Source organism: Xenopus laevis, chromosome 1L, assembly GCF_017654675.1.
Source record: "Xenopus laevis strain J_2021 chromosome 1L, Xenopus_laevis_v10.1, whole genome shotgun sequence".
Classification (NCBI taxonomy): Eukaryota; Metazoa; Chordata; class Amphibia; order Anura; family Pipidae; genus Xenopus; species Xenopus laevis.
In genome coordinates, this window is record NC_054371.1 from 131,650,833 (window position 1) to 131,665,769 (window position 14,937).

Below are 14,937 nucleotides of genomic sequence, written 5' to 3' on the forward strand. Positions count from 1 at the left end.
CAGTGGATGTCAAATGACACTTTAACCTGATTTGCTTTTCAATTTCCTTCAATGTTTTCAGTACAAGCAAACAGCCAATTTATCCAGGAAATACATTGTGTGCTTTATGTAGTTTTCTTCCATTTAGCAGGAAGATCTTGTCCATACAGAAACATAAAGAAATACAAGCACAATAATAGAACATGGACATAAGTATTTGGACTGTTCTTGTTTTATGCATTTGTCTTACGAAGATACAGTGAAACCAAATTTTCATACCCTTATTACCCTTTTTCTGGTCTCCTGAAAAATATAAAATGTGAGCTCTACTAATTTAATATTACAGTATATATATTTTTTATTTCTCTAAAAAGTTTGAGAATTCCAAAGTGTAAAAACCGCAAAAAACTTTGGTATGGAGATAAAAAGAAAGCTGTGCTGATCCTACGGGACCTTTTTTAGCCATTAAGAGTTTGAGGGTTTTTGATATTTTTTTTCCATATTAATTGACCCAAAAACTCATTTTTAGAGGTTTTTGGATTTTTTAAGCCCATCATTCAGCATATTTTTCCGTTTGGGCTTTTAATAAATTATAAGACATTTATGATTTTAGAGTATGTTTCATCGTAGTTTAGAAAAACACTAAAACCACTAAAATGACAGTTGATAAATGGGCCTCCCAGTGTATGGAATGGTGAGCTAGAACTTTATGATGATATGTATTAAGCTACACAAATGTATTTCACCAAGAGTTCTAAAAAGTTGTTGTATATTCACTTTTTTCTTTGTATTCCATAATGGAAATAACAACAGTGTAGGGTTAAAAATAGTAAGTACTGTGTATAAGTAAAATTTTGTAGGCAAAAGACTGGAACAGAAAGCTTTTATTCTATAAAGAAAGAAATACAATGTAACTTACACTGCATAGATTTTCTGCAGAATTCAGCAGGAGCGATGTAGCAAGAATATCAACTTGTACATTACTTGTACTCTGGAAACAAGTTATGAGACAACATTTAATGACACGCATGAAAATGTTCAAGTTAGCATTGTTATTCTGTGCTACGTTAATTTAAAAATCACAGTATTATATAAAAATGTTTCATTTTGAAAGGGCTTGCTATTAATGCTAAGCTAATTACTTAATCAAGTTCAGGTCCTGCATTTTTCTATATACATGAAAACACTACTCTAAATTTAGATGTTTACACAGTATGCTTCCTTGCATTGAAAACAGAAAACAATACACAATGTGAAAACAAAAAGAAAACATCTAATAACAAGTCTAATAAGGAAGGAAAAAGGGGAAGCTGGAACTTTTTAGAGAACGGGAAAAAAAAGGAGTAATGGAGGATAAACAAAATGACTGCAGAACCAGCCAACGACTTGAATGGTGGAGAAGAAAAGTGATGAGGAATATAAGAGACAATTACTTGAAGACATGAAAAACACAGACCTATGAATCATTTGAATAAAGAGTAGAAATTGGTCCAAAGGGTGAGTATGAGTGGTAACTGGAGACAATAGAGATGGAGCATATTACATAACAAGCTAGTAAAGGGGATAAAGCCAAGAGAAAAAAAAAGTATAACATTAGAAAAAAGAAAAACATGAAAAAGTAGGTGAGGAACACAAAGTTCAGGAAAAACAAAACCTTAAGGGAATGCTGTGTTTAAAATGAAGTGTTCAACAAATAGAAAACTTTTTAGTGGAGTATTGTTTTTTCTTTTTGGTGTGGTCCATTAACACTTATCAGTTTACTGCTGCTGCCCAACATGTTTTTGCCCTCAAAGTGAAGCACCACATGTTCATAGTGCATATTCCTCTGTTACTATATGAAGGATGCTCTATATCGCATATGGAGGGGAATTGAGCAACAGTATTACTGAATTTATTCACATAATTTTTCTTTTGCTTTGATAAGGCATAAGCGTAGTCCAGTTCAGGCAAATGTTCAGCAAGGCAGACAGCAGAAATCGGGGTCAAGCCAAGGGTCAGGAAGCAGGAATTTAAGAACACGATATAGCAATTCCTATATTCAGGCATCGAACCCGTGACCTGGAAGTCCTTTTATTTAAAAGTTTGTGATGTCAAGACGCCCGCGTCGATCCACGTGGAACATGGGCACCGCCATCTTGCCTTGGAGACTGGAGCGCCAATGGGCACTCCTGACAAAATATATGGGGGAAAAGACATGTTGTGCAGCATTTACTAGCTTTATTAATCTGATTACCCAAATCCCATAAAAAACTTGCTTATTGAAAAATCTTTTTCATGGTACATTTAGGGGCAGATTTATCAAAGGTCAAAGTGAAAATTCAAATGAAAAAAATTCAAATTTCGAGCTAATTTTTGTGTACTTCGACTAGGGAATAGTCCAAATTCGATTCAAGTTTGAGAAAAATTAGAATATCGAAATTTATCATGAACGGTCTCTTTAAAAATTTGACTTCGACCATTTGCAGTTGATGGAAATCCAAGGTTTTTTTTCTTAATTGAATTGAATTAGATCGATTGCAATGTTACTTAGATTCGTACGGTTCGAATTTGAACAAAAACGGCCTATTCACCCGAAATTAAACTTCGATTTTTTTAATACATTTCAGTTGGTCTTTTTTAACTAGAATTTAAGTTTTTTTAATTCGAAATTCGACCCTTGATAAATCTGCCCCCTATTGTAAATATAATCAAAATCATGGGTAAAGGCGGCAGCTACACTGACCTGCCTGACTGTTGTCTGGCTACTGTTATTTTTGCCATACCCATACCTTGTATACCTTGTATACCTAGTCCATATGACTACGTTTGCCTTTCATCATGTTCTACTAACTAGGAGACCCATTAAAACAGACATCTGGTTAATTTTTTTTTTTTTATATATATACGATGCATTAAAAATGTCTAATATGACTTAATAAGCTAGTTCTAAAGGAAACAAAATACACAATCAAAGAAGATTAAAGAAGAACTACTCAAAGAGGAACTCTCAACAATCCACTAAAGTTTAATGGATAATGATTAAAGTATAGTTTTGATTTTGAGCAAAAAATGGCGTTTTGCTTTATAAACCTACTGCTTTCCTACTCCATATTTCTCAACCATGGTGCCACTTAAGTATTGCAAATAGCTGAATCTAGCCAGTTAGAGCAGCATAAAACTGTTAGTGATTTACTTTATATGTGTGTTTGTTACAAGTGATTATAAAGATATTTGATAAACTCACAAATCCCTAAATATACTGAAAGAGTAACAAAAAACTATCAACTAATTTGGCCAAATTATTGGGCCTAACCAATATGCTGGACCCTGGGCAGACCTGTTGAGAGCGAATAGATATCGAAATCATCCTAAGCACACTTAGGGGCCCATTTATTAAACCTTGATTTTTTTTTTCTGGTCAACGTTTTTAGGGGGAAAAGTAAATTATTATTTTTTTTTTTAGAGATTTATCATACCCCAAAGCTGCTAAAAATCCGAAAATACACAGCAGATGTCCCCTAAAGTTGTTTCTTAACATGATGATTTGCACTGGCTAATCTGAAAAAGTAAGTTTTTGCAGCAAAATGAGATGAAATCAAGTTTTTGAAGCACCAAACGTTTGATACGAATTGATGCTCAATTTTGTCTATTTTTTATGGTATTACCTGTTGTATTGTTCTCACTGTGTTCAGGCATGTTCATACTGTATTGGGTTTTGAAAGGTTAGGAAAATAAGCCTGGCTGCACTGCAAAAGGATCAATAAGCAAGGAGCAGCACAGCAACTAAAATAGCAAGATGTACAGGCTCAGATAATAGAATGTTGGCACAGAACATTCTGTTATATGCATGCTGGTTTTGTTTGCAGATTTGCAATTTAATATTTGGAGATGTGTGTCATCCACCGGCATGAAAACCAATTGTGTTTATCACATTGCAAAATGATTAAATGCCAGTCTTGGGAGAGATAATGCTTTATTTTTTGATTTACTGGAAGTAGTTTTTGCATCTGTTTTTCATGCTACCCAAATGCAATAGAAAAGCTGATGCTGTACTATCCATTCTTTTTTTTTTTTTCAAATAATGTTTTTTTACCAGCATTAAATAGCATGGGTATAACTATTTGCATATATATTAGTGTACATCTGAATGCATGCTGATCTAATGGAAAAGTCAGCCTATTAAGCGCATTTTTCCCTGAAGACATTGTTTGTTTTCACTTATCTTTTAGCTTGCTTAAAATAATTTCCTTGATGTGCAGTCTACATCCCTACCTTAATTTTCCCTTACATGGTAAAGCAGGTTCCTTTGCACAGCTTTTCTAAGGGATTTCTCCATTTTAAAAATGCAAGTAGCTTTGCAATTTAGCTTTTTCAAAACAATCTACTTTACTTTTTACTGTAGAGACTATGAATGTTTATGCCTTAAGGCATGCAACATAGTCCCACGATTTGTGCCCCACTTTCTGCTCTTGACCCAGAGCTTCTCCGCAGCCTATAAATAGGATAAGAGTATGCTAAATTAAATTTGATTACCACAACACTCACTCCTGGACTGTCCGTTTGTATTGTAGACAGACGCAGTATATGCCCTGGCATACCAAGATATCAGGTAAACGTATGCAGAGTGTATGTTTTTATTTAATGTACTGCTGTATCTCACTAAGCCAAAAAATAAGTGGGGGATAGTAACAATTAACTAATTATCTAAGTAACTATTTAGTAGCTTATCGATGATCACCATTTGCTGACAATATGCAAGTCTATTTATGGCAAGGCTTGATCAGTACAATTTTTCATTCTCTAATGTATAAATTGTTATTTAGAGTGCATATATGAAACACTAATAATGTGTTCTAAAATTCCACTCTTGCTACATTCTATTCCAACATAGCTCCCCTATTCATGGACAGAGATCAACTTCCTAGGCAGTCTAGTCACAGTAAAACAACTCCATGCATACTTTCATAAACTACAAATCAATTAACTTACCCCAGAAGGAGAAGCTTCCACCATAAACATACACAAAACTCTTTAGTTTAAATCCAAGCCATAAAATAACAACTATCCTGTTCTTAAAACACAGAAATAAAACCAAATCTAGCTAACCTAAGTAACATTTTTATTAATTTATACAGGTAAGAGATTTGTTATCCAGAATGTTGGGACTGGGAATGGAAATGCTGGGGTTTTCCAGATAACAATTTGTTCCATAATTTTGATCTCCATACCTTAACCCTACTATAAAATCATGTAAACCCAATAGGCTGATTTTGTTTCCAATAAGCATTAATTATATCTTAGTTTGGATCAAGTACAAGGTACTGTTTAAATCAAGGGCAGATTGCTACATTTATTATAATATCTCTTATCTTTGTCAAGTAGTGGTTCCATTTCCTTGATTTTTCATATGACATTCCAGGTGAGGGTTGTATGTAACAACTATGTATATATCCTTTAACCTTTCAAAAGGTTACACTTTGGAATTCTGGTTGATTTTTCTATTTTATCATTATTTTTTTTATTATTATTTAATTAAGGCTTTCAAGTTAGCTGGTACAGCCGAAACATTTATAAGGTACAAGGAGGCCAATAAATCATGCAAAGAAGCTATAAGGCAAGCTAAAATTGATATAGAAAAGGATAATGCAGCAAGCAAAAAAAATCCAAAATTATTTTTTAAATATTATTTTTTAAATATGTTAATAGTAAAAAAAATGAAGCAGGAAGAGGTGGGACCCTTACTATCAGAGGGGGGTCAGCTGGTTGATGAAAACAAAATAAAAGCGCAGATTCTGAACTCATATTTTTCATCTGTCTACACAAATGAGGAACCAGTAAGTGAAGGTTTCCTTCTTAACAGTACCAATTCTAGTAATACAACTAATGATGCATGGTTCACACATGATGAAATTCAAAAGAGACTAGAACATGTTAAGATTAACAAAGGTCCGGGGCCAGATGGTATTCATCCCAGGGTAATTAGCGAGCTTAGCTCTGTAATTGCCAAACCTCTTTACTTAATTTTTCAGGATTCATTGAGATCTGGCATAGTGCCGAGAGACTGGCGAATTGCTAATGTGGTGCCTCTGTTCAAAAAAGGATCCCGTTCTCAGCCTCAAAACTATAGGCCAGTTAGTCTGACGTCAGTGATAGGAAAGCTTTTTGAAGGGTTAATAAAGGATAAGATACTGGACTTCATAGCAAATCATAATACTATGAGTTTGTGCCAGCATGGTTTTATGCATAATAGATCTTGCCAGACTAACTTAATTTATTTTTATGAGAGGGAGTTTCCTAAAATGAGAAGGATCTAGGGGTTTTTGTCTATAACAAGTTGTCTAATTCTGGGCAGTTTTATTCTGTGGCTACTAAAGCAAATAAAGTTCTTTCTTGCATAAAAAAGGCCATTAACTCTAGGGATGAAAACATAATTATGCCTCTTTATAGGTGCTGGTAAGACCTCATCTGGAGTATGTAGTGCAGTTTTGGACTTGGGTTATAAATGAGCCGGAGAGAGTGCAGAGACGTGCAACTAAACTATTTGGAGGGATAGAAGAATTAAATTATGAGGGTAGACTGTCAAGGTTGGGGTTGTTTTCTCTGCAAAAAAGGGGACATGATTACACTTTACACGTAAATTAGAGCACATTATAGACAAATAACAGGGGACCTTTTTACCCATAAAGAGAATCACTGCATCAGAGGCCACCCCTTCAGATTAGAAGAAAAGAACTTTCATTTGAAGCAACGTAGGTGGTTCTTAACAGTGAGTTTGTGGAATGCACTGCTCGGTGATCTTGTGATGGCTGATCCTGTTAATGCTTTTAAGAGGGACTTGTATGATTTTTTGGACAGACATAATATCAAAGGCTATTGTTATACTAAACTCTATAGTTAGTATAGATATGGGTATGTATAATTTATGTGAAAGTATGGAGGGTGTGTGTATGGATGCTGGGTTTTCATTTGGAGGCGTTGAACTGGATGGACTTTCTTTTTTCAAACCGATTTAACTATGTAACTATTGTTTAGTAAACGTAACATACGGTGATCCAAATTACGGAAAGACTTATTGTCCAGAAAACCCCAGGTCCTGGGCATTCTGGATAATGTGCCATACCAATATAAAAAAAAAAAGACAAATGCATCCCAAAAATAGTAAATGCAACGGTATGCTCCATATGTAATCATAGGCACTACTTTTGTGCATGTGCAGTGAGCCATAGCAACCATTTACATGTTTTTGCTCCTAAGTGGCCACTCCCCTCCATCCTGGGAGAGATGGATGGATTGTAAGACCTGATCTGAATTGTACTGAAAAAAGAATGCCGCTTTTGAATTTATACATTTAGATTGATGACACAGGGTCATTAAAGAATTGGCACATAAGGTTATTTTGAAATAGATGGTGATGTATCCACAAAGTATTATGTTCCCTTGGTGTATATACTGATATGTACGAGAAGGTATACATAGACCACACACCAACTTAAGGTTACCATAAACCACAGGGTTGTCACTGGAGAGAAAAGGAAACTTTCCCAAGGAAGCAAATATCAATAACTGAATGCGAGGTGCAATACAGTATGTCGCATTATACTACAAATCATACCCAAACACAAATAAAATCTGTGCTTGCCCTGTAATCTCTCAAGTGGACAGTTTTTGCTGGAAAGTTTTTTTTTTTTATTGTCTATTGTGGGTACAAAATAAAGTGTGTGTGGCCAGCAGTTATGACTAGATATTTTCTTTTTTCCAGATCACCTTCCATGGCAGCACTGAGCAATCTCCCACTGCTGAGATCCTAGATGGACTGTTTAATAGGGTAATGGGAGTTGCTTTACCCCCTATCTGGAACTCAATGTAATGTAATGTTATGCATTTTATGTCTTTTAGATTTCTTTCCAATTATTTTCCTGTCAACAGCAGCAGTTTGAAATCCAATATCAAGCAAAGATTTACAGAGGTATTTGAGAACAGCATTCTTCTATTTATATTTGTGAGTAACATGGGCCCATTAATTATAAGCTGGTTAACTAAGTTTCATTTGACTGTGACAAAGAACTTTAAATTCGATATAGTCAAATGCCAAATATAAAGCAATGGCATGATAAAAAGTTAATTGTAAGATTTTAAATACTGTACATGTTTATGTATATGTTTATATTTATGTTGTCACTTATTTTTAATTTATTTTCAGGAGACAGTCTATGTGCGCGCTTTTAATTTAGGCTGTTTGCACTATTTTTTTCTTTGCCTTTTTTTACTCAGTATAGCATGTCAGTCATGTAGGCATTTAGTAAGCATCATGAATTATTATATATTTCACCTTAGATTAGGGGCAGCCTATTTGTCTATTTGGGACACCATACAAGACTTTCCCTACAATGTTTAGGGTACAAAATAGGTTTATATGATACGGGTATTTTTTTTCTAATGTTCTAGTTTTTTCAGCATTTAAAGCAGCATTGTTGTATAAAGTATTATCATTCTCTCTTTATGTTCATTTGCCCCCCCATATATCTGCTCTCATCCTCCCCATACACTCCATTTGTGTCCTTGTATTGAGACCAGATAATTCCAATAACATTAACATTACTATGAATGTTTAGCAAAACTTGTCACCAGTGGTTCTGCACTTACAGCTTTATCAGCATGTTTGTGTTAATTTGTGCCAACTGACAATTGTGTTAATTTATACTAATGGGGATAGCACTGATTTTGTTCACTTGAACAAATTAAAAACACTTGCAAATTATAAGGATCAATTTTGGAATGCATGTTCAGCTTGGTCAAGCAATAATATTTCAACAAACTTTTTCAACAGATTTTTCGAGACACAGAACTGTTTTATTCAGCAAGAAAATCCATGCAAAATATGTAATATTTCCAAAATCTGTATTTTTATTGCCATGATTACTAAAATGGTTACTGATCATGCATAGATGAATTGCCACCTAGTGTTTACATGTTATATGTGCAAAGCCAACATGCTCACTATCAAGTTACATACAAACAATTACAGATTACTATTAGGATACGATATGGATGTGAAAATTAGCTATAGAATCTGAATAAAATGTAAAGCAAACACTTTTTGATTTGGGTCAATGCCCATTCCCAGCCCCAAGTTTCACAAATGATTTTTATTTGCAATTAAATATACAGTAGAACCCTCATTTTACATCCCCTGATTTAAAGTTTTCCCTCATATTACATTGTTGTTTTGTGGTCCCACCTACAAATTATGCATAATAAATTTCCCTGATTTCACATTTTCCTGGATTTTACACCATTTATTTCTGGTCCCCTGAAAAATGTAAAATTGGGTTTCTACTGTATTGTAAAACCAGGAGATTTGGGGTAAAAGCACACAAGATATGTTTCTGCCCTAGAAAATTACTTTATGCTAAATTATTACAGGATATTTTTCCCCAAACCAAAAGGTCCCACTTCAGTTGACAGATTTTGGAGGCATGAAACAGGTGGAGAAGGCTGGGGGCAGCAATACTGTGATGAAGAATAAAATGTAATACGGATTCAGTCCTAAGAAATTATATCTGGAATACAAATCATTTGCATTTCTCTGTTTAAATCAGGCTGCTTAAATTAACTCTTACAGTACTCTGCACCTGCTTTCTACCATTAAATTGTCAAGTTGATGAAAACTTTTGCATGCTTTAGACTATTATTAAATAACACATAGAATGACAACATAATGGGAACACCTAATGAAAATTACATTTACTAAATAAAAACCATTCTACACTTGTTTCAGTAAAAATAAATGTTACATTTCTGCTGTACAAGAGGGAGGAAAATTCAGACTTTAATGTTTGTTTAAATAGGAAAAAGGCATAGCAATCTAATAAGGTTTTTCCAAAGGATACTTTATATTCATAAAAAATTTAAACATTGAAAAGTCTTTATCATGGCAGCAATGGCCAAACAAGGAAAGGGAAATGGTGCCTAAAATCAATGCATGCGGATTTTTGTTTTGAAAAAGCCAAGAATAGGTTTTTCCTTCAAAAATTACTTTCTCTAGCTATTATATTGGACTTATCATGGAATGAGCAACCACCTTGTGGTGCTGCGGATTATCCCACTGTAGTACAATAGTACATTGTGCAATGTGAATGTTTTTTTTATACTTGAAATAAAATAGAATTTTTTTAATCAAAGTTGAATGTTTGCTTTTCTATTAAAATATCCTAACATAAACATTTTTGATAAAATCGTGAGAGGAATATGAATACTTTAAATTTGTATGCTAGTGTTCTCTATGGGTCAAAAAAAAGGTACATTAAAACTTTTTCACGTTTTGCAAGTTTTTTGCTCTTAATACATTTTGTACATATGCGTTTGAAAGAATAATTCATATTCAAGCATTTTAACGCACACAATTTCAATTTGTGGCAAAAATTTTAATTTGAACTTTGATAAATCACCCCCTTAGAAGCCAGTATAGAGTATTATATTATATAATTCAAAGATTGGTTCCATAGATATTTTCTTGTTCTAAGACATGGATGCATTTTTCTGAAAACCAGAAACAACATATGCAGTTTTTTAAACAAACATCTTTCATCACCTAAAAAAAGAGGAGCTGGTTTATTAACCAGTTACATGAGTGAAGTTACCAGCAGCACCCAATCAGCAATTTGATCTAATCAGACTAATACAAATTCGAGAATGAAAGCAAAACCTGCTTGTAGTTTAAAGAGATCCTGTCATCGGAAAACTTGTTTTTTTTCAAAACGCATCAGTTAATATTGCTACTCCAGCAGAATTCTGCACTGAAATCCACTTCTCAAAAGAACAAACAGATTTTTTTTTATATTCAATTTTGAATTCTGACATGGGGCTAGACATTTTGTCAATTTCCCAGTTGCCCCTGGTCATGTGACTTGTGCCTGCACTTTAGGAGAGAAATGCTTTTTGGCAGGCTGCTGTTTTTCCTTCTCAAAGTAACTGAATGTGTCTCAGTGAGACATGGGTTTTTATTATTGAGTGGTGTTCTTCGATCTACCAGGCAGATGTTATCTTGTGTTAGGGAGCTGCTATTTGGTTACCTTGCCATTGTTCTTTTGTTTGTCTGCTGGGGGGGGAAATGGAGGGGGTGATATCACTCCAACTTGCAGTACAGCAGTAAAGAGTGATTGAAGTTTATCAGAGCACAAGTCACATGACTTGGGGCAGCTGGGAAATTGAAAATATGTCTAGCCCCGTGTCAGATTTCAAAATTGAATATAAAAAAATCTGTTTGCTCTTTTGAGAAATGGATTTCAGTGCAGAATTCTGCTGGAACAGCACTATTAACTGATTCATTTTGAAAAAAGAAATTATCCCATGACAGTATCCCTTTAACATCTAAGTTAGTAAATCAGACCTGCAGTGTGTGTAAGACTTCTCTCATAGCCCAAAGCACTATATGGCAAGGTGACCAGATATTTAGAGTGAAATCCTGGGACAAAGGGGGAGGATGGCAGCATACTTTGTGCACAATGGCAATTTTTTTTAGACCGCACTCCCTGTTTTGCAGATACACCTTCAGAAAATATATAAATGAATGCAGTGGCAATCATTTATGAAATCCCAGAACTCATAGCAGGATAGCACAGTGGCAATTCCATGTACAAATACCCCCAGAACTCACAACATGATGGCACAGTGGCAATTCCATGTATAAATACCCCCAGAACTCAAAGCAGGATGACCCAGGCAATTCAATGTATAGTACCCCAGAGGATAAAATTCAGAATGGTTAATTGTCAAGTAAAGAGTAAATGGCATTAGTGTAGGGAAAACAGAGCCAATTTGCTGCAAGATAAGGGAATTGGGAATAAATAAACAACACCAAGTAAGAGTAATACTTAACAGCATTTTTACCAGCATTCCTCTCTGTCTGTACTGATAGTTTGAGGGGGAACTGCCGAGTCACCAGGATTTCTCACACAGGGAGTAAGGAGCAAAGTTCTTTCCCTCACCTCACCAAAAGGAGCCAGAATGGGGCGGGAAATTCAAACCATTCTCCCACACACTCAATCCTCTTGCTGCAGTTCTTCTGCTTCCCTTCCAGCTCTGCTGCCAAATACAGGCTCATGCTTGCTCTTCTTCGCCCCCTAGCTGTAAAAAAATTCAGTGCAGGCCCTGATAATATTTCGGCACAGGTCACAGGGCTTTTCTGTAGTTATTCTTCCAGACTGGGACTCTTGGGGAAATTCTCTACAGGGATCGAAGTCCTAAAACGGGGACTGAGCTTACTATATGATTTTCTTTTTTTGCCAAATAGTTCAGTATAGAAATGTATTATTGAATACCTTTCCAATATATTGTTAACACATGTTGTTTTAATAACCATTATAATTTCTTATTTTTGCATAATTTGCCATTTCCAAACAAAATAGGTTGCAGAGATCTACAATAGTGAAATGTGACCCTCTGGGGGGTCCGGGTGGTATGTGGCAGCTCTAAAATAGTGGTATGATTAAAAAAAAAAAGTTACTAGCATGTTCAATACCAGGTTTCTATTGATCAATCTACTCAAGGCAGGTTGTTTAACAGTGGTAATTCTGCAAACAGATGATTTACAATCATTGTGCTCTTATTATAATAAATCCAGTAAATTGTACTCTCCAGAAACTCAAAGAGAATTTCAGATTGTGACTTTTATTAGATTAGCTTTATGAGATCCTAATGCTCGACAGCAGTTCAGTGATAGATTTGCATATGAATTACAGCCCTGATGCAAACAGGTGACATTCCAATGACAAGGTTGCAGATGTGTCTGATTAATGTAATACCCTTCTTATGGAAGCCGTATTTTTCATTTACCTTTTCAAAGGAGAACTGCTGAGACATATTACTGTTACTGCTATTTTGTTTGACATCCTGCACCCTTTTCTCTATACAGCTTGAAGCATATTTTTTCCATAATTTATATGAACACATTTATGTTTAATCCACATGAATATGAGCCTCTGTTGTTTGTAACAATATTTGCAAATAAGTACTGATAGCTTTGCTACAACGGGCTAGATGTTTTTATTTAAATAAAAGTGATTTGTACCCTTTAAACTGCCAAAGCTTTGCTGACAGCTGGCATTCTGTAAGTAGGACAATCTTGTTCACTGCAATGAATCATTCTAGTGCAAAAAATAGTTTTTTTCCTCTAAATTCCTAAAGCATATTACTGTTTATAAATGTATATAGTTAATGAACTGATGATATGCACGTTTTGGGGGTCTAGGACTATTCAGCTTTTCTGTGCTGACCAGCCAGATAGGTTTTAACATGTGTTATACTGGTTTGAGGGAGTTCATGTTTAGATTTTTAGCAGATTTACATTATGGGGCTGATTTATCAAAAATAGAGTTGGGTTTTTTTCTTCTTGTTTCAAGAAAAAATCTCAAGTATTTTCCAAAACCTCGAATAGTCAGAATTAAAGGAACAACCACAAGAATTCGCCAAGTAAAAGCTGGTGTGGTTGTATAGAATGTATGGGAATGTTCTCTTACATCTTTATTTATTCATTTTCCATGTTTATTAAAACATTTCAAGATTTTCAGCCTTGTTGAAAGTAAGTGGGACACTGAGATTCTCGCTGGCATTCGACTTTTCATCGTGAAAAAAACACGCACAGGAATATTTTGACGTGTTCTATTCAAGCATTCGAGAAAAAAGTTTCACAAGTTTTGTCAGGTTTTTTTCCCCTGACCATGTTTTTTTTTTCACAAACCTTGGATTTTGATAATTCTGCCCTTAATTGTATTATCATTAGATTAAGGGCAAGATTTATACTGATTTGGTTTGAGGGAGTTCATATTAAGATTTTTAGCAGTTTTACCTTGTGTATTATTATTAGATTAAGGGGAAGATTTATCAAAATGTGAGTTTAGAGCTTAATACTTAAAAACTCACCCACATTCTATTAATTTTTTTGGGATTTTTAGAACCGTATTTATCAAATGGTGAGTTCTACTTTTCACCCATTTATAAATACAATTCTAAAAAATAAGCTCGAAACTCACATTTTGATACATCTACCCCTAACTTCATTTGGAAATGAATCCTTTGAGGGACCTTGTTCACTCAATTATTTGTGTTTGCTTAAATAGGACATTATGGGAAATGGCTAATACTTAAGAATTATCCGTGTAACGGATAGGAACTGCTGAGGGCGGCAAGAGCTGTGACTGCACCCAGAACCACCCCCTCCATGGGGCCTGGTGGTGGAAGCAGCAAGCGGCTGGTGATTTTTGTAGATAGATATTCCTGGCGATAGGGTGATTTTTGTAAGGGGCATGGGTGCCGGTTGCAAATTATGCCACTTGGGCCGTGGGTGTCTGTTTCTGCTACTGAACAGATACCATACCTATATTACAGAATATAGATATGAGAAGTGATGTTTGTGAATACATACATAACGGCCTGCATTTTCTTACTTTTTCACCCAAATAAGATCACTAGTTATTAATGTTTAAAGAGTTTCATTTTTCCAAGGCACTCTGCTTTTTTAGTTTACTGTTTCAATACATCCTGAATTATTCAAGATATTTTTATTGCAATTTTCTATATTTTATTGAAATAAATTACAAGGCTTGTGGTGCTATAGATATTGCAGCTAGCATGTACACACCTTGAATGTAAAATTCTGCAGACAAAACAATACAAGAATACATTTTCCTTATATTAACATTTTTTCGAATCAAATTCGTCATTTAAAATATGCACTTTACTGAATATATAAACAAGCAGAATGTTCAGCTTAAATGTTATGTATGACAGCAGCAATTTTATTTTTGTATGTTTGTGTTATTAAATATATTTCTCTGCAGCTCTTAGGCATAGATTATGCTAGCAACCAGTGAGCAGTTTTAAAATCAGAATATCTGTAGACGTTGAATAGTAGAGGTACTGAAAAGAAAATTAAGCACAAAAAAAATAATAGCAATATAATTGAAGCTTATGTTTTGGATA

The 14,937-nt window shown here is 34.6% G+C and overlaps 1 protein-coding gene across 1 annotated transcript in view; it reads left to right on the plus strand.

Moving 5' to 3' along the window:
• elavl2.L (ELAV like neuron-specific RNA binding protein 2 L homeolog) overlaps positions 1-8,071 on the plus strand; it is a 105,040-nt gene extending 96,969 nt beyond the window's left edge. Inside the window, exon 8 of the mRNA XM_041566940.1 lies at positions 7,855-8,071. Coding sequence (XP_041422874.1) covers positions 7,855-8,056 — 202 coding nt within the window. The 3' untranslated portion in view covers positions 8,057-8,071. The remainder of the gene's footprint in view (positions 1-7,854) is intronic.
• Positions 8,072-14,937: the final 6,866 nt, after the last annotated feature.